Genomic DNA, 20830 nt, shown 5'->3' with positions numbered 1-20830 from the left:
CACTGCTCATTTTAAACTTGTGGATCAAAGGTTACATCCTGTGATAGTTTCAGTGTTGTAACTTTTAAGCATTTTTGTTTACCATGGCTTTTAAATGTTAATAGAGACCGTTATTGTATATCTCCTTTATCTTTCCTCTCCCTGCTTCCAACCCAAAATGAAATTTGTTTTTTCATCCTACTCTCAAGCTGCTGCTTTAAGTCCCTGGCTCTGCCTGAACACAGCTGCTCTGAAGTTCTCACAAGTTATTGTTTTGTACATGTCAAGAGTGAGTTTTTCTAGGCTGCAGTAGGAAGGAGTCAGTGTTACAGCAGCCTCCTCTCCACGTCTGATGAGGAGGAGCCTTTTTGGAAGGAAGTTTTAGGTGGAGCAAATAGCATTGCCATGTAAATGTCTAATAAAAACAGCTCTCTTCTTGAAACTAGTTGGCAGGCTGGCATACAGTTGCTTCTTATCCCTTGATAAAGGTACTAAAGTTAAGGTGCATATGTTGTTTCTCTGAGAAAAACAAACGCAGCATTCAGTTAAAAAGAAAAAGCATTATTTCTCTTTTAGAGTTCATGAAAAAAGTCTTCCGTCTCTAGAAACATGTCAAATAAAACAATTTTTAAGCTTCTCATTTTGAATATTGCCTTCCCCTAATAGGCTTATTTTAGGATCAAGTATTGATATATTCATGAAGTGTGAAAATGCATCATTTTGGAATGTCTGGTGGGTGGTCTTTTAACTTCTGAATGCTGTAAGGAAGAGGTCCCTACTTCATAGATACCCTGTTCCGTTATAGGAGCTCTGCTTTTTAGAACATTCTTTACATTGTGAAACTCTTTACTCCTGCCATCTGAAGCTACAATAAATAAAGCTAATTCTTGTCAGCATGGTAACCCTTCAAATATTTGATGACAGTTATGTTCTGTTAAGGCTTCTCTTACTGGGGTAAATACCCCACGTTCTTTCAACCATTCTTTAAGTGACATTTTTAATAAAGTTCAGTCTCCTTATCAACTTAGTTGCCTGAGTTTTTAGGGTTTCTTATCTAGATCTGAATATAACATTTCAGATATAATCTGATCAATACAAAGTACAGGGGAGAGTAGGGCCTCTTTTATCACTGCACTCAATACCTCTGTTCTTAAAGCCTAAGATCACATTAATTTATATAATTAATTTTTAAATTTTAATTGAGGAATTTGTGTTTATCCCTGTAATTGTCATCTTGTTAGTTTTGGTTTATTGTTTTAGCTTGATAATGTTATTTAGCCTTTTATTTTAAATTTATTTTTTATTGAAGTATAGTTGAATTACAATGTGTTAATTACTGCTGTACAGCAAAGTAACTCAGTTATACATATATGTACATTCTTTTTCATATCCTTTTCCATTATGGTTTATCACAGGATTTTTAAAAATATATTTATTTACTTGGCTGCACTGGGTCTTAGTTGTGGCATGCGGGATCTTCATTGCGGCATGCAGGATCTTTAGTTGCGGCATGTAGGATCTAGTTCCCTGACCAGGGATCGAACCCAGTCCCCCTGCTTTGGGAGCATGGAGTCTTAACCACTGGACCACCAGGGAAGTCCCTTATCACAGGATATTGAATATATTTCCCTGTGCTATACAGTAGGACCTTGTTGTTTATCCATTCTCTATATACCAGTTTACATCTGCTTGTTATTTTTAGCCTCTTAACCATTCCTCATATCTTTCTGTTGTTAGTTAAATTTGATAAACGTGACACCTGTGTTTTTGTTTTAGGTCACTGGTAAAAATATATAAGGGTGGAACAATGCTATGTAATATCAGAACACTATCACTAAGTTGATATTAATCCATTAATGAACCTTTTGGGTAAAATTCAGTTATGAATCCACCTACTGTTTTATTACCTAACCTATATTTCATATGAAGAAAGTGAAGTTAGACATGAGTTACTATTTAGCTTTCTTATGCTAGTGTTTATAGATCACTGCATTACTTGCCAGTGGTTCATAAGCCATTTATTTAATAATTTATTTTATAATCTTCCTGGGAAACAATATTTCATCAAAATATAGTGTCTGGACTCTACCTTCCCTGGCCCCTGTTTTTTCTAAGTATTATTTTTTCCCCACTTCCAAGACCTCTGGTCCTGCTTTCTTTCTTTTTGTTTTTTGCGGTACGCAGGCCTCTCACTGCTGTGGCCTCTCCCGTTGCGGACCACAGGCTCCGGACGCGCAGGCTCAGCGGCCATGGCTCACGGGCCTAGCCGCTCCGCGGCATGTGGGATCTTCCCGGACCGGGGCACGAACCCGTGTCCCCTGCATCGGCAGGCGGACTCTCAACCACTGCACCACCAGGGAAGCCCTGGTCCTGTTTTCTTTAAAAAAAAAAAAAAAAAATTCTAGAATGATTTAACAGTGTTTGCTCATAGTTGTATGTTTTTTGTCATCAGATGAAATTCTGTTTTGGAAACTCCTTTAGGAAGAAACATCATTCCCTGAACATTTTAAGTTACATATCAAAGAATTAAACTATTGCCCAGGGCTTTCCTGGTGATATATATATATATCATTGCTATTTATAATTTATTGGTGTGGTCATCTAAGTTTGTCATGCTATGTGCTTAAGGTAAAATGGTGCTTACAAATAAAATAAAACATCAGAAGACATCTCTAGGGACTAAATAAAGATTTTATGTTGGCAGCCAACAACCTTCCTGTGTGTTAATTTTAGCCTGATAGTTGAATTATGTTTGAGCAATTTTAGCTGATAAATGCAGTTTTAAAGCACCTTCCTCTTTTGAGGTTTTAATTTTTACTTTCATTTTTAGAAAATTGCAAATTGTGAATGGAAATGTTTGTACATTTTCTTTTGACACATTCTCATCCATCTGAGATTGTAGTTATGAATTCTCCTGGAAAGCAGAAGGATGGACTTGATGACCCCTCAAGGTCCTTTCCAATCTAAACATTCGTAAGTAGAGGCTCAGATCAAGGAACTTACTATTGAAAAATCAGGAAGAAAAATAGAATGTAAAGAAATTGAAATGGTTCTACTGACCCAGTGGGGATGGACAAACAAAAAGTAAGGAACATAAATGACAAGAAATAATAATTCCTTTGAGCTAAACACAAAACAAATGAACAACAACAAACATTTTGCATTGGGGTCATTTTATGTCTTAAAATATTTTATCATGACATTTTCTCTTCAGAATTTCCCTGGTGGACACTGTGTTGAAAGAATGTGGTTGGTTTTTTTCTTTCTGTTAAGTCATAGTATTTTGTTTCCTTTCCTTCTCTTGTTTGTCCTTTTGTTGAGAAATGTTAAAAAAAAAAAAGAAATCTGAATAATTTTCTCACTGCCTGTATACAGTGAAGCAAAATTCAGTTCAGTTTTGAAAGTAAACATATACTGCATGGCTTCCTTGGAGAGGAAGGATGAATGGTAAAATTCAGGAAAGGTTTTTTTTAATATATAAATTTATTTATTTTTGGCTGTGTTGGGTCTTCGTTGCTGCGTGCAGGCTTTCCCTAGTTGTGGCGAGTGGGGGCTACTCTTTATTGCGGTGCGCGGGCTTCTCATTGCGGTGGCTTCTCTTGTTGCAGAGCCCGGGCTCTAGGCATGTGAGCTTCAGTAGTTGTGGCACACAGGCTCAGTAGTCGTGGCTCGCGGGCTCTAGAGTGCAGGCTCGGTAGTTGTGGCGCATGGGCTTAGTTGCTCTGCGGCATGTGGGATCTTCCCGGACCAGGGCTCAAACCCATGTCCCCTGCGTTGGCAGGCGGATTCTTAACCACTGTGCCACCAGGGAAGCCCAGGAAAGGTTTTATGAAAAGACAAATTTACTACCTAGTTTTTAAAACTTTGTAAGCAGACATCTAGGAAAGATTCCCAACTAAACCAAAGGTGAGCTACAACAGTAGTGTCATGAAGGAGAACAGAACTCATTACAAACTCATGACTTTGTTAGCTTCTTGTCATCTTTTGGTGAGTTTAATCCTGAATGTTCTCATCTATTTGAAACCTGACTGTGAAAAAAGTTTCTCTAATTCAATACTGCATTTATCCTTAATAAATATCAATTTGTGAAAAGTCTAACAAGTGCCAAGATTTAGCTTGAAAAGTTACTTTGTGAGCTTGTGGCTGGGGCCTTCATGGGAATAGTTTTGTTCTGCCATCTCCTCACCTTCTCACAAAACCCAACTTGTTTTCTTTGTGTAGAATTACTTACTAATATCTTCTTATCTGATATAGTGCTTCTTTCTGACATAGCGGACAGAGGAGATTTATGTTCTAAATTGGCCACATTTTATTTGGGGCTTAAAATTTACCATGTAGTAGAAAAGTAAAAAATAGAGCATAACCATTCTTTTTGAAATAGGAATATGCCTGACTTTATTATAAAAACAGGATGACTAATTGAATATAACATACGATTGCTGTAAATGATTTGTGTTGGCACCAAGTTTCTGGCCAGTAATGTTTAAGCTATCAAACTTGAGTAACACCATCCTATTTTTATTTAACATGGTTTTTCTGATATTTCTGGTACTAACATGTCTTTTGTAGCACCATTTAAATTTTTTTTTTTTTTTAAGTTTTGGTCAAGCATTAGTTTGCTAATATTTTACATATCTATGCTAGGGACTTTTGAAAGTCAGTGAACATTGGAATACCCCAGATAGGTCGCTGTGTTGCCAGTATGTGGACAGTCTTAGAAAATAGATTTTTTTCTTGAGAATTTCTAAGCATCCCCATGATTATCATTGTGGGATATTGTAGCTATTTCCTATCTGGGACCAAACTCATACTGGGGTTTAATGTTAGAGTCTATCAGGTTTGTTGTTGTTTGCAGCCTATTTAAATTAAGTCCATGAAGGTTTAAAATTTATCCTTAAAGATCAGTGTTTTGGGGTTGATTGCTATTGCTTTGCTGTTTCACTTCATCTGAAAATGAGTACACAAAAAACCAAAACACAACACTAGATTTTTCACAGCCTACCAGTTTCCAGGAATTTTTTTACTTCTAAAATCATGTTGAGGCCAAACACAGATAGGTATAATGTTCTCTAGTTATTTCTAACTCAGCTTCCTGATATCACTTTAGCAAGTTGTTGCTTCTTTGTTTTTGCTTTATTAGCCTTTCTGAGGATAGCTCAGAATCGTTCCTTGAATCCTCCAAAAGCCTGGAGAGAAAGTTCTAGTCTAGTAGTTGCCTGTATGAAGCTGTTTCCATATAGGTTCTAAGCTTTGGCCATGTGTTGCCTAACTTATGATTCAGCCTAATTCTCACTCCCATCTGTTTTCAGTCATTTGCTGCAAAACTATTTGGTCTATTTAAGCCGGTTCCGTTCTTTGAAACCTGTCCCTGCATGCCTGAGCCTGAAATCCAGAAATTAATTTTAACTTTCCCTTTGATCAATTCAGGGCACTCTACTGTTTATTTCTCAAACTGTGGGTCTCAAACTGCTTTTAGTCTCAGTACCCACCCCTCTATACTCTTAAAAATTATTGAGAACTCCAAAGAGCTTTTGCTTATCATGGTTATATCTATTAATATTTAGTATATTAGAAATTAAAATGGAGAAAATTTAAAAATATTTATTTGCTTATTTTAAAATAACATACACACAAAAAAAATAACAACATAAATAACTATCTATAGTTTTAAAAAAAATTGGGGGAAGAACATCAAATGTCTGGCTAATAAAAAACAGCTGTATTCTCATATCTGCTTCTGCATTCAGTCTGTTACAATATGTTGTTTTGGTTGAAGTATACGAAGAAAACCTGTGCTTACACAGATATGTAATAGGAAAAGGAAAGATTCTTTTCAGATAATTGTAGATAATCTTTCTTCTTTGATACTACGTCAAAATCTGAAAAGTGATAGTTTCTTAAAGGTTAGCTATTGTGTAGAATCTGCTACCACATCTGTGAACTTTTAATACTCTGTTACATAAAAATGAATTGGCCTATGTTGCCCCTTAAATAGATCTTTTACCCTTGTATGATTTGAACACCCATGAACCCTCTGAAAGGGTCTCAAGGATCTGTAGGGATCCCTGGAGCCCACTTTGAGAACTGATGTCTTATGGTACCAAACTTGAAAAATACAGTTGTTTACCATACGGGAGGAATATCCAACCATTTAGTGCATCTCAAAGGGTAGGTTACTGACCATTTGCATCAGAATTACCAAGGATGTTTTTTAAAGTGTAGATTCTTGGGCCCCAAAGCCAAGAGAATCCAGGAGGCCTGTGAATCTGTATTTTTACATGGAGCCTAGATGAATATGCTAAAGATTGAGAACTATAGAGGTAGATTAATCAATCATGTTTTAAGAAAACCTAATTTCTAAAAAAAAAAGAAAACCTAATTTCTAAATTTCGAGAAGTCAGATGAAAAATTAGTACTTGAATAGTCACATAATAAAAGTCCTTAATTAACAATCACTCTGACATTTGTCATAATTGGGATATCTTAACCTTGTATTTTAATTAATAATAGTTATAAATACCAGGAGTTGGCAAACTAAGGCTAGATGGTAAATATGTGCTTTGCAGGCATGAGGTCTCTTGTTGAAACTACAGCTCCAGCATTGTAGCACAGAAGTAGCTAGCCAGAGACAACATGCAAAGAATAAGCATGGCTGTGTTCCCGTAAAACTTTATTTATGAACACTAAAATTTGAATTTCATATAGTTTTCACATGTCACAAAATTTTCTTCCTTTGATTTTTTTCAACCATTTAAAAATGTAAAAAACATTCTTAGCTTGTGGGCCATATAAAAACAAGTGGCAGGCTAGATTTGGCCCATGGGCTGCAGTTTACCAATCCTTGATGTATACTATAACTGGATTATGAGTTTAAAAATTATTATAATAAAATATACTTTAAAAAAATTTACTTATTTTTTAAACAAATGGGACCTAATGAAACTTAAAAGCTTTTGCGCAGCAAAGGAAACCATAAAGAAGACCAAAAGACAACCCTCAGAATGGGAGAAAATATTTGCAAATGAAGCAACTGACAAAGGATTAATCTCCAAAATTTATAAGCAGCTCATGCAGCTTAATAACAAAAGAACAAACAACCCAATCCAAAAATGGGCAGAAGACCTAAATAGACATTTCTCCAAAGAAGATATACAGAGTGCCAACAAACACATGAAAGAATGCTCAACATCACTAATCATTAGAGAAATGCAAATCAAAACTACAATGAGATATCATCTCACACCAGTCAGAATGGCCATCATCAAAAAATCTAGAAACAATAAATGCTGGAGAGGGTGTGGAGAAAAGGGAACCCTCTTACACTGTTGGTGGGAATGTAAATTGATACAGCCACTGTGGAGAACAGTATGGAGGTTCCTTAAAAAGCTACAAATAGAACTATCATATGACCCAGCAATCCCACTACTGGGCATATACCCTGAGAAAACCATAATTCAAAAAGAGTCATGTACCAAAATGTTCATTGCAGCTCTATTTACAATAGCCCAGAGATGGAAACAACCTAAGTGTCCATCATCGGATGAATGGATAAAGAAGATGTGGCACATATATACAATGGAATATTACTCAGCCATAAAAAGAGATGAAATTGAGCTATTTGTAATGAGGTGGATAGACCTAGAGTCTGTCATACAGAGTGAAGTAAGTCAGAAAGAGAGAGACAAATACCGTATGCTAACACATATATATGGAATTTAAGAAAAAAAAAATGTCATGAAAAACCTAGGGGTGAAACAGGAATAAAGACACAGACTTACTAGAGAATGGACTTGAGGCTATGGGGAGGGGGAAGGGTAAACGGTGACAAAGCAATAAAGAGGCATGGACATGTATACACTACCAAACGTAAGGTAGATAGCTAGTGGGAAGCAGCCGCATAGCACAGGGAGATCAGCTCGGTGCTTTGTGACCGCCTGGAGGGATGGGATAGGGAGGGTGGGAGGGAGGGTGACGCAAGCAGGAAGAGATATGGGAACATATGTATATATATAACTGATTCATTTTGTTGTGAAGCTGAAACTAACATACCATTGTAAAGCAATTATGCTCCAATAAAGATGTTTAAAAAAAAAAAAAAATTTACTTATTTTTATTTTTTGGCTGTGTTGGGTCTCCGTTGCTGTGAGCGGGCTTTCTCTAGTTGCGGTGAGCAGGCTTCTCATTGCGGTGGCTTCTCTTGTTGCGCAGCACGGGCTCCAGGCGCGCGGGCTTCAGTAGTTGTGGCTCACAGGCTCTAGAGTGGAGGCTCAGTAGTTGTAGCGCATGGGCTTAGTTGCTCCGTGGCATGTGGGATCTTCCCGGACCAGGGCTCAAACCCACGTCCCCTGCAGGCAGGTGGATTCTTAACCACTGCACCACCAAGGAAGCCCAATTATAATAAAATATACTTAATGTTCAAACTATCAACATTATTTAATTTTCCTAGACAAAAATAATGCTCCAAGAAATTATAGTCCCTCAAGTTCATATTTCTGGACATTCGTTTATATAATAAACATATAAGAAACACCTATTGTGTGTAAACTTGGAAATACATGATTCACTTAGGAGTAGTCATACAATATGCAAGTTGTCATACAACTTTCAGGTGTTATAAAAAGATACAGTGTCCATTTTTATATCTTCTTTGGGGTGTGTGAGAACAGGTAACCAGGGTTCAGTCCAACCTCAACCTCTTGACTCATCTTTTGCATTTTTTTCTACACTCTCTACCTCAGTTTTCCAATCTGTTAGCAAAGTGCTTTACAAAAGGCTAATTAGGACTTCCGGGAAGATGGCGGAAGAGTAAGACGCGGAGATCACCTTCCTCCCCACAGATACACCAGAAATACATCTACGCGTGGAACAACTCCTACGGAGCACCTACTGAACGCTGGCAGAAGACCTCAGACCTCCCAAAAGGCAAGGAACCCCCCACGTACCTGGTTAGGGCAAAAGAAAAAACTAAACAGAGACAAAAGGATAGGGACGGGTCCTGCAATAGCGGGAGAGAGCTGTGAAGGAGGAAAAGTGTCCACACACTAGGAAGCCCCTTCGCGGGTGGAGACTTCGGGAGGCGGAGTGGGGGAGCTTGGGAGCCGCGGAGGAGAGCACAGCAACAGGGGTGCGGAGGGCAAAGCGGACAGATTCCAGCGCAGAGGATCGGGCCGACCGGAACTCACCAGCCGAGAGGCCTTTCTGCTCGCCCGCCGGGGCGGGCGGGACTGGGAGCTGAGGCTCCGGCTTTTGTCGGAGCGCCGGGAGAGGACTGCGGTTGGCGGCGTGAACACAGCCTGCAGGGCGTTGGTGCGCCGCGGCTAGCCGGGAGAGAGTCCGGGGAAAAGTCTGGACCTGCCGAAGAGGCAAGAGACTTTTGCGTCCCTCTTTGTTTCCTGGTGCACGAGGAGAGGGGATTGAGGGCGCTGCTTGGGAGGGCTCCGGGGACGGGCGCGGGCCGCGGCTGAGGGTGCGGAGCCCAGGGACGGACATGGGACGCTAGGGCCGCTGCTGCCGCCACCAGGAGGCCTGTGTGCGAACGCAGGTCACTGGCCACGCGCCCTTCCGGGGAGCCTGTGCAGCCCGCCACTGCCGGGGTCCCGGGATCCAGGGACGGCTCGCCCGGGAGGGCGCGCGGCGCGCCTCAGGCTGCGGCGTCACGCCGGCCTCTGCCGCTGCAGGCCCGCCCCACACTCCGTGCCCCTCCCTACCCCCCCGGCCTGAGTGAGCCAGAGCCTCCGAATCAGCGGCTCCTTTAACCCCGTCCTGTCTGAGCAAAGAACAGACGCCCTCCGGCGACCTACACGCACAGGCGGGGCCAAATCCAAAGCTGAGCCCCTGGGAGCTGTGAGAACAAAGAAGAGAAAGGGAAATCTCTCCCAGCAGCCTCAGAAGCAGCGGATTAAAGCTCCACAATCAACTTGATATACCCTGCATCTGTGGAATACCTGAAGAGTCAACGAATCATCCCAAATTAAGGAGCCCTGTGGATGAAAGGCTCTTGGTGCTGCAGCCAGGAGTCAGTGCTGTGCCTCTGAGGTGGGAGAGCCAACTTCAGGACACTGGTCCACAAGAGGCCTCCCAGCTGCACATAATATCAAACAGCAAAAATCTCCGAGAGATCTCCATCTCAACGCCAGCACCCAGCTTCACTCAACGACCAGCAAGCTACAGTGCTGGACATCCTATGCCAAACAACTAGCAAGACAGGAACACAACCCCACCCATTAGCAGAGAGGCTGCCCAAAATCATAATAAGTCTACAGACACCCCAAAACACACCACCAGACGTGGACCTGCCCACCAGAAAGACAAGATCCAGCCTCATCCACCAGAACACAGGCACTAGTACCCTCCACCAGGAAGCCGACACAACCCACTGAACCAACCTTAGCCACTGGGGACAGACACAAAAAACAACAGGAACTACGAACCTTCAGCCTGCAAAAAAGGAGACCACAAACACAGTAAGATAAGCAAAATGAAAAGACAGAAAAACACACAGCAGATGAAGGAGCAAGATAAAAACCCACCAGACCTAACAAATGAAGAGGAAATAGGCAGTCTACCGGAAAAAGAATTCAGAATAATGATAGTAAGGTTGATCCGAAATCTTGGAGATAGAATGGACAATAGAATGGACAAAATGCAAGAATCAGTGAACAAGGACCTAGAAGCACTAAAGATGAAACAAGCAACGATGAACAACACAATAAATGAAATTAAAAGTACTCTAGATGGGATCAATAGCAGAATAACTGAGGCAGAAGAACGGATAAGTGACCTGGAAGATAAAATAGTGGAAATAACTACTGCAGAGCAGAATAAAGAAAAAAGAATGAAAAGAACTGAGGACAGTCTCAGAGACCTCTGGGACAACATTAAACGCACCAACATTCGAATTATAGGGGTTCCAGAAGAAGAAGAGAAAAAGAAAGGGACTGAGAAAATATTTGAAGAGATTATAGTTGAAAACTTCCCTAATATGGGAAAGGAAATAGTTAATCAAGTCCAGGAAGCACAGAGAGTCCCATACAGGATAAATCCAAGGAGAAATACGCCAAGACACATATTAATCAAACTGTCAAAAATTAAATACAAAGAAAACATATTAAAAGCAGCAAGGGAAAAACAACAAATAACACACAAGGGAATCCCCATAAGGTTAACAGCTGATCTTTCAGCAGAAACTCTGCAAGCCAGAAGGGAGTGGCAGGACATATTGAAAGTGTTGAAGGAGAAAAACCTGCAACCAAGATTACTCTACCCAGCAAGGATCTCATTCAGATTTGATGGAGAAATTAAAACCTTTACAGACAAGCAAAAGCTGAGAGAGTTCAGCACCACCAAACCAGCTCTACAACAACTGCTAAAGGAACTTCTCTAGGCAAGAAACACAAAAGAAGGAAAAGACCTACAATAACAAACCCCAAACAATTAAGAAAATGGGAATGGGAACACACATATCGATAATTACCTTAAATGTAAATGGACTAAATGCTCCCACCAAAAGACACAGATTGGCTGAATGGATACAAAAACAAGACCCATATATTTGCTGTCTACAAGAGACCCACTTCAGACCTAGAGACACATACAGACTGAAAGTAAGGGGATGGAAAAAGGTATTTCATGCAAATGGAAACCAAAACAAAGCTGGAGTAGCAATTCTCATATAAGTTATATATATATATATATATATATGTAGTTTGCTTGAGTGCAGTGTTTTTTGTTTTCTGTACTGAATTCATTAGCATGGGTCGGTATAAAATTTAGCATAGGTCAATATGTAATTTGTAAACTAATAAGGTCTTAAAAGTGAGGAATTAAGTCTTTTAAATTTAATTATTTATTGTAAAGAGCAGAATAGCATACATAAACAGGTGCCTAAGGAAAACTTGTATTCTAATATGGAACTCTCATGAACACCTTTTTTTTTTTTTCTTCTAACGGTATGATAGTAGGCCATTTGATTATTTTTATGGCTTTAACTTTACAACAATGAAATATTCGTAAATTTTAAAAAGTATTTTTCTTTATTTGATGCGGGTGGGATACTGGAGAAATGAAAGGTCAAACATCTATTGAGGAATCCATACTTGTCTATATATTGTGTACTTTTATTTCAAGAACTGATTTAAAATTCCTAAAAGGATGCTATAATAAGTTATTATGCCATTTTACAGACTGAATTAAGTGAATTTCAGGGAGGTATGAAACTTGCCTAAGGCTATCCAGCTACCAAGCGGTAGAAGTGAGAATTAAATCCAGGTATACCTATAAAAAAAAATAAAAAAAAAAATAAAAAAGAAGGCGAGGGCAGCACCAGGGTATGGGGTTGTTAGTTTTATAGGGGTGAGTAATTTCATACGCTGATGAGTGGGAGGAGTATTCCAGCTATTTTGGGGAAGGGGTGGGGATTTCTAGGAATTGAGCCACCGCCCACTTTTTGACCTTTATGGTCATCCTTGGAACTGTCGTGGCACCTGTGGGTGTGTCGCTTAGCTTGCTGATGTGTTACAATGAGCGTATACTGAGGCTCAAGGTCTAGTGGAAGTAGACTCGTCCGCCATCTTGGACCTATTTTGTTCTAATCAGTTTATGTTGTGTCCTCGGGCTATGTAATTCTTTTAAAGGTTGTGCCCTGCCCCCTTTCCTCCTGTTTCATATTGAATATATAATATTTACCAGAGTATGTTTTAATAATTAATACATGATATATTGTATAATTAATTTATATATCATATATATAATGATATCTATAGGTATTTGTTCTAATAAGTCATTAAAAATAAATGAATAAAAAAAAGGCTAATTAGTTAAAGGTTATAGACTTATATATGCTTTTTTGTTTGTTTGTTTTTGTTTTGTTTTTTACCGGTACACGGACCTCTCACTGTTGTGGCCTCTCCCATTGCGGAGCACAGGCTCCGGATGCGCAGGCTCAGCAGCCATGGCTCACGGGCCCAGCCGCTCCGCGGCATGTGGGATCTTCCCGGACCGGGGCACGAACCCGTGTCCCCTGCATCGGCAGGCGGACTCTCAACCACTGCGCCACCAGGGAAGCCCTATGCTTTTTATGTAATCCTTTTGGGGCATTTGGTTTACCTACTAATGAAATAGTGTGTTAAACTGTTGTTATGCTAAATACTACAGTGGAAAATGAACCCAGAATTTATGAACAGAAATTTCAATTCCTAAATAATCTACTGCCTAGTAAAACATGAGTCTTCTTTGTTTTCTGCGGTTAACATACCTTCATTATCGTGTCACTGTTCATAGGTTTATTGGAATCTTTTCCTAAAGTCAGTGTTCTAGATGTAATGCAAGTCACAGGAGCACAGAGTATCTTATGGAGAATAAAATGTTGAGGCTGCTATGGTGAAGAGCTTCAGTGTTTGTACTCTTTGCTTAGCAGCAGCTAAATTATCTAAGAGTCTGAAAGTTGGTATCCAAAGTTATGGTTTTGGAAGAGAACTGTTTGTATATAATTTTTTTCTTTTTAATGTCATAGGGGAATGGGGCCTGTAGAGCTCTGGGTGCTGGTCTAAATTTTTTAGCGTATTTGTAGCTCACTGAAAGGCATTCGGTACCTGCTAAGCTTGGTTTCAACTCTCTTTATTCCCTTTGTGTTGGACAGTTGGGGCAATTTCTAAGTGTTTAATATAAGTACTACTTGTTGTTAGGCAGCATTTGTGGATTCTGAAAACGGGTCCTTGAGGGTAACTAATAAGGAATTATCTTGAAATGCTTGATTTACCCTGTGTATCGATCTAAGTTTCCACCATGTCTATTTCTATTTGATGCTGTTAGTTTACATTTTTAGAAAGATGTTTTTGGTAGTTCATTTTGAACTTTGTCAGTTGGTTCTGTGGTTCTGTTGCTTTGTAGTAGAGAGTGAACAACTTTGTATAATTTTTAAATACTATACTGTTTAGTGCTTTAGAGTAGTCTAGCAGAGGGACTTCCCTGGTGGTCCAGTGGTTAAGACTTCACCTTCCAATGCAGGGGGTACAGGTTCAATCCCTGCTTGGGGAGCTAAGATCCCACATGCCTTGCAGCCAAAAGACCAAAACATAAAACAAAAGCAATATTGTAACAAATTCAATGAAGACTTTAAGAATGGTCCACATAAAAAAAAAAAAATCTTAAAAAAAAAACGGAATAGTCTAGCAGATACGGGCCTTTTTTTTTTTTTTAAACTCAGGCATGTTTTTTTTTTAAGCCATGCAGATCAGTATTCTTTTTATTATTTATATTATAAAGTTTTTGATTTATTAAAAGCAATCTGTGGGCTTCCCTGGTGGCGCAGTGGTTGAGAGTCCGCCTGCTGATGCAGGGGACACAGGTTCGTGCCCTGATCCGGGAAGATCCCACATGCCACAGAGTGGCTGGGCCCATGAGCCATGGCCACTGAGCCTGCGCGTCCAGAGCCTGTGCTCTGCAACGGGAGAGGCCACAACAGTGAGAGTACCGCGTACTGCAAAAAAAAAAAAAAAAGCAATCTGTGATCATTGTAGAGACTTTGGAAAATACTGAAGGTAGAAAGAGGGAAATAAAATCATCTGGAATACCATTATCCAGAGATAACCATTATTAACATTTGACGTTAATTCGCTCATCTTGTTCTATGCTTATTATTTTGTTTGCTTTTTTATAGATTTGGAATTATGGTGCATATGCAATTTTGTATCCTGCTTTTTTTTTGTGGTACGCGGGCCTCTCACTGTTGTGGCCTCTCCCATTGCGGAGCACAGGCTCTGGACGCGCAGGCTCAGCAGCCATGGCTCACGGGCCCAGCCGCTCCACCGCATGCGGGATCTTCCTGGACCGGGGCATGAACCTGTGTCCCCTGCATCGGCAGGTGGACTCTCAACCACTGCGCCACCAGGGAAGCCCCTTGTATCCTCCTTTTTTTCCCCACTTAATGTATAACATTTTCTCATGTTGTTAAATAGCTTTCAGAAAGGTTATTATTAACAACTTAAATATATCTATTGTAAGACAATATCTTAATTTATATTTATCCATTCTTTTTAAACATTTAATTCCTTTTTCTTTTTTGTTATAAATATGACTATGATGAACATTTTCATATATAAATGGTCCATGTTTCTGGTTTTAGCCTCAGAATAAAATCCTGAAAGAAGAATGATTTGTTCAAAGGGTGTAAAACTTTTTAAGACACTTAATATAAACATTGCCAGATTGCTTTCCAAAAAGATTGTCCATATATGTACTCCCACAAGTCCCATATTAAGGTGCCCTCTCTGCTGCATCCTTGATTAGCAAGCATTCTTTTATACTTGAAAATATACCGTAAAAGCTCTGGTCTAGGTTTTGTTTTCAAGGGTCAGTTAAGTGTCAATTAACTTGACAAATACCTCCCCTCTCCCCATTTTTAACAGTCTAACCAAAAACTGTAGAGCTTCTTTTGTGTTATTTGTATGATAGGAAAAGCATAGAATTGGTTGGGTGCAGGCACATAAAGTACCTTAGGCACAAAGTAGTTATAAATATGTATTTAAATATGTCTTAAATACATATAGCTTTAAATGCGTAAATACCTGCATAGTGGTTGTCTTGTGGACCCAGCAGCTTTCTGCAAAACTTGGAAAGATAAGTGTAAAATTTCAGCAAAGTATACTTGAATATCTACTTCAGATTAAATCAGTAAATATTTATTGAACATCAACCGTGTTATGAAAGGAAAGGCTTCCAGAAGTTTTTAACTGGATCTCTATATTCTTCCCCATTCCCCTTTTGGTCACAGATAATACAGCCATTTCTTTTTTATTCATGAAGCTAAAGTAGTCCACTTCTAGTTACTAACACATCACGATTTCATTTCTTAGCAATTATCTGCTGTTAATCTAAAATGATTTTGTTTATTACTTTCTTTGTGTTTGCCTCTTCTTTGTAGACTGTAAGTAAGCACTATGAGGGCAGATATCTTGTGTGTCTCATTCATTGTTGAATTTTGGGGCCTAGATACGGTAGGCGCTGAATAAAGTGTTCAGTGAATTAATGAATTTTAAAAAATATATTTATTTTTGGCTGCGTCAGGTCTTAGTTGCGGCTTGCGGGCTCTTCATTGCGGTGTGCAGGCTCTCTGGTTGTGGCACGCGGGCTCAGTAGTTGTTGCGTATGGGCTCCAGAGTGCATGGGCTCTGTAGTTTGTGGCACATGGGCTCTCTAGTTGAGGCGTGTGGGCACAGTAGTTGCGGTACGCAGGCTTAGTTGCCCCGCGGCATGTGGGATCTTCTTTCCCTGACCAGGGATCAAACCCACTTCCCCTGCATTGGAAGGCAGATTCTTAACCACTGTACCAACAGGGAAGTCCCTGAATTAATGAATTTTTTTAATGATTAAATTTACTTTTTGATCCCAAAGGTAAATTGTAGTTACTAGTTTCATACGTCTTCCTTGTCAGATCTTTTACCAAGACTTAGCCATCTTTTTTGTGCTCGTATATACTCTGGAATTGCTAGTAAAATAATTTGATAAATGACCATAAAGAATAGGAGAAGGGCTTCCCTGGTGGCGCAGTGGTTGAGAGTCCGCCTGCCGATGCAAGGGACACGGGTTCGTGCCCTGATCCGCGGAGCAGCTGGGCCCGTGAGCCATGGCCGCTGAGCCTGCGCGTCCGGAGCCTGTGCTCCGCAATGGGAGAGGCCACAACAGTGAGAGGCCCGCGTACCGCAAAAAAAAAAAAAAAAGAATAGGAGAAATAGTAAGGGATCTAATACGTATACTGATCAACCTATGACTAATTGAACTTGTAAATTAAGCCATCATTCTTACCCCTTACTTGGCATCTTTCATGCCAGATGACAAGGATTCTTTTCCCGACCAAACTTTAGTCAGGCTCCTGAACCTTCTTTTAGGCTTATCTGTGTACTTCCTTGTAAAACTGAATTTCAGCAAGAACCCTGCTAAGTCAGTTTAGCAAGAGCCCCCCACCCTCAGTATCTGTTCTCTCGCATATCTGATTAGGTTCTTCATCCTCTACCATCCCTCAGGTGATGTCTCATCACCCTGGCCTGTCATCAGCAAGAATCTTGTTAGGTTAGTTTAACCAGAATCCCCTTTACCCCTTATGTTTCCTCTTAGTAATTTTCTAGTCACTGAACTCCACCCTGGTCCTTGGCTGTTAATTCCCACTGGCCCATGGTGTATTCAAAACTGAGCCTGGTTTATATACTGAGATCTCTTAGCCACTATTGCAATAGTCCTGAATAAAATCCATTTTTTACTGCTTTAACTACTGTCCAGCTCTGGTTTTCTTTGACACAGTTGAGAGAAAGATTCTTTTTTTGCAAAAGACTATTGTCTTTATTTTTGTGTCCGCTTTGCCTGGCACTTAGTAGTTCTTTAGTAATGCTTTTGAATGAATAAATGATAGCTAGTTTGAACCCCTTCTAGATTTTCATGAATCTTTGATATTTATGGTGTATATGCCCTTCTCATTTTTTTATACTTAGCAATATCTGCTTTTTGTTATTAGGAACCTGCAAACAGGCCGTTGGATGTGTTTATATTGATACATGGCTTTTATTCCTTACCTTACGTTGGGCCATCTTAATAACATCAGTTGGTTACTAAAGAAATAATTATATTACGCCAGGTCCAGAGAACTGACTTTTTGTAGACCTCAGTGGCAGACTCCATCCTCATTCCATTAAAAAAAAAAAGATAGATATACATATGTATACACACAGAATCAGAGAATCAGTTTTCTTATTTGCACATTGACCATTTTAGGATATACTTCTGGCTCTGACAAAACTATTTAAGAAAGATTCTATGGGGCTTCCCTGTCGGCACAGTGGTTGAGAGTCCACCTGCCGATGCAGGGGACACGGGTTCGTGCCCCGGTCCAGGAAGATCCCACACACCGCGGAGCGGCTGGGCCCGTGAGCCATGGCTGCTGAGCTTGCGCGTCCGGAGCCTGTGCTCCGCAACGGGAGAGGCCACAACAGTGAGAAGCCCTCGTACCGCAAAAAAAAAAAAAAAAAAAAGTAAGATTCTATGAAATTACCCCAATTATTAAAATCATTCTCTAAACCTTGGATTTTCTTCACTTTTCTGCCAGCATTCAGATAACTTTCTCTCTTTTAAATGAATACCAATTTTTATCATTCATGCATTCTGAGCACATGAGCCTTTTCCTTGGCCCATAGGACAGCCTTTTTATGCATCTTTGTTTTCCTGTTCTAAGATCACCACTGAGAGTGTTTCACTTTCTTTTGGAAATGTCTCTAAATATGTGTATCCCCTTGTCTGTCATTTATTGCTTAGTTCTAAAGAATGCTTGAGTTTCATCCTGAAGAATAGATTGAGAAACAGATGACAGACTTGAATGCCGTGCCTGGACACGTGATCTACCTGTCAAGCAGTACAGTTACAAATGGGCTGTGAGTTAAATTCTAGTGAATGGCAGTATCATTATTCAAGATTTCACCTTTTGTCTCAGTCTTTATACTACAGAAATGTGTTGCTATTTGTTTTTGAGGAGGCATCAGTTTGACCTCTCATTATCAGAGGTTAGTTTTAAGTATCAAATAGAAATAAGCAATGGCATTCTTTATATGTAGCAATTGATACAGCAGACTGGGAATGAAAGAAATTTTTAGAATGATGTTAACTGGAAATTCTTTTTAAGTGGGGAGACAGATCATTATTGTTAAATATTTCATTTTTAAAAAAGACATCACTTTAAAGTTAAAAGCAAGAATGATGGAAATGAAAAGGAGCAAGAGATTGAGGGAATGATTGAAGAATAATTGTAGGGGGACTTCCCTGGTGGTCCAGTGGTTAAGACTCCACGCTTCCAATGCAGGGGGCGTGGGTTCGATCTGGGTGGGGAGCTAAGATCCCGCGTGCCACGTGGTTGGGGCCAAAAAAAAAAAGAATAATTGTAGGTATTTAAGAAAGAGGGCCTTCTTCCTCCCATTGTGATCTCTCTTCAGTGAAAATGGCAAAACAAAAGGCAGCAAAATCGGAAGGAAGCAGGAAATCCTAGTTAGTGACCGACAGATTTGAATATTTAAGAGCCATGAAAATGCTTGGTTCTGTTACATTTTAATTCTCTTCCCCAAAACTTATTTTTGCCTTTTTTTCTGCTTTTAGAAAGTCTTGATTTTTCGTCTCTATTTCCTAGCAATGAAATAAAATTTGGAAGCCATAAATTGTGATGTGATTGTGCAAAACCAAGTTAAATTTTGAATTCTGTGGTTTGAGGAAAACCATTCCAGAATTTATTTAATCAACTTTCTCTACCAGTGCTGCCCCACTTCTCAGCCAAGACCCTTTTCCTCCTCTAAATCGGTAGAAAACTGAGAAAACTTAGCCTCAAAAAACATAATTAAGGTAAAAATAAGGAATCCTGCCTGCTTATGTTACATCTGCTCTATCCCTCGTAGTTTACTTCCTGATTGAAAATAGGTTAGAGGATCTTGTTGAAATAAAATTCTCATTTAGTGATTTTATTAGAAAAGCAGGTTCTGGGACTAGGATGTAAAATTACCTCCAGCACAGCAGTTGTTAGGAATTTTTCCAGAGATCAGTTGCTTTCCAGAAATGTTCTGAGTTTTCAGCCATAATGGCATTGGTCTTTGCATTTATTTACTGTTGTATATTTGTATTTATTTTTTGCACTGTGTTGTAGTTCTAGGAAGTGTATTTAAAACAAACGAACAAACCAGAAGACCTCCTTGTCCTGGGGCTGTGTGAAGAATAAAGCTCTCATTTTCCCAGTACCAAGCATCAGCTTGAGCTGGCCTCTCCCAGGAACAGAATTTATTGAAGCAATTTATCCTGGCTAAATGTGATATAAATCTGTGTACACCTATGTACATACAGGCTCTCTTCCATTACAGCAGTGCTGCAGCATCAGTTTCCTTCCTAGTCAGACCCTGTTCCTATCACAATGAAGGATTGCTAAGAAGCCCTTTGTATTTTATGGGGCACCCCACAATTTTAAACAGCGATTAGTTGTGGAATTACTGATCAGACTACCAGAAATACGGGTTTCCAACCCTAGAGTGAGTCTTAAGAGAGTAGGAGAGATGTTACCACTGCCCTCTGAGTTTTAGGCATGGTTTTCTGATTGCCAGATTTGGTCTAGCACTTTAATATTTATTTTGACGTAGATCTGACTGAGGTTAACCTGACATTTTGGTTTATCTCCAAGATGAAAATTCGAAATTTGGTTATAGTTCTGAAGTCGTTTCTACGCATATTCAAATTGTAGTTCTTCCTCTTTCATCTTCCCTTGTTCGTATTCTTTCATACAGCTTTCTGTCTTGTAGAAGGATGTTTGAAAATGTCCTTTAGGAGTTTATTTTATAAAGACTATTTTTGTGACCCCCCCTTTTTTCTCTTTCACTCTTTCAAAATACTCTGTATCTTTTAGGAATATTTTTACTATGATTTGCATTTCTAATCCTTATCCATCTCCACCTCTATTTTTATTCCTAGTTGGGATATGAGAAATTTCCCCAACACATTCATTTGGAGTTATTGTTCTTTGACAAAGAATTTTGATCAACATTTCAAAAGTTTAGCTTCAATAATTAAAAAACAACAACAGTATAAACCTTGTTAAATTCTAAAGAGAAACGGAGAGGATGGATGGTGATGCCTTTTAGTGCCATTTCTTTTATCCCCTGCAGCAGCACACATCTGTTGGCTGCAACAGAGCAGCCCAAGAACTCTGGCCGAGAGCAGCACAAACAGCCGGAACATATTCACCCAGTAAACCCCCAAAGAGTCGACATTTGTTTTATTGCTGCTTTTAAAAACCTAGCCATAAATAGAATCAGGGGGGAAGGGCACCGATATTTCTCCATTT

At 39.5% G+C, this 20830-nt stretch overlaps 1 protein-coding gene across 9 annotated transcripts in view; it reads left to right on the top strand.

The window, feature by feature from the left end:
• The window catches only part of LOC101281592 (cyclic AMP-dependent transcription factor ATF-7), a 100205-nt gene that overhangs the window by 2458 nt on the left and 76917 nt on the right, over positions 1 to 20830 (top strand). Inside the window, exon 1 of one of the 9 annotated variants that reach the window (XM_049694440.1) lies at positions 18302 to 18392. The exons of 7 other annotated variants lie outside the window; for them this stretch is intronic. In XM_049694440.1, coding sequence (XP_049550397.1) covers positions 18386 to 18392 — 7 coding nt within the window. In that variant the 5' untranslated portion in view covers positions 18302 to 18385. Of the gene's footprint in view, positions 1 to 18301; positions 18393 to 20830 lie in introns of those variants that run through there. One more of the 9 variants, XM_033436137.2, reaches the window with a different exon arrangement.

This window comes from Orcinus orca, chromosome 11, assembly GCF_937001465.1.
Source record: "Orcinus orca chromosome 11, mOrcOrc1.1, whole genome shotgun sequence".
NCBI classification, from domain to species: Eukaryota; Metazoa; Chordata; class Mammalia; order Artiodactyla; family Delphinidae; genus Orcinus; species Orcinus orca.
This window is presented reverse-complemented; position numbering and strand designations above follow the sequence as displayed.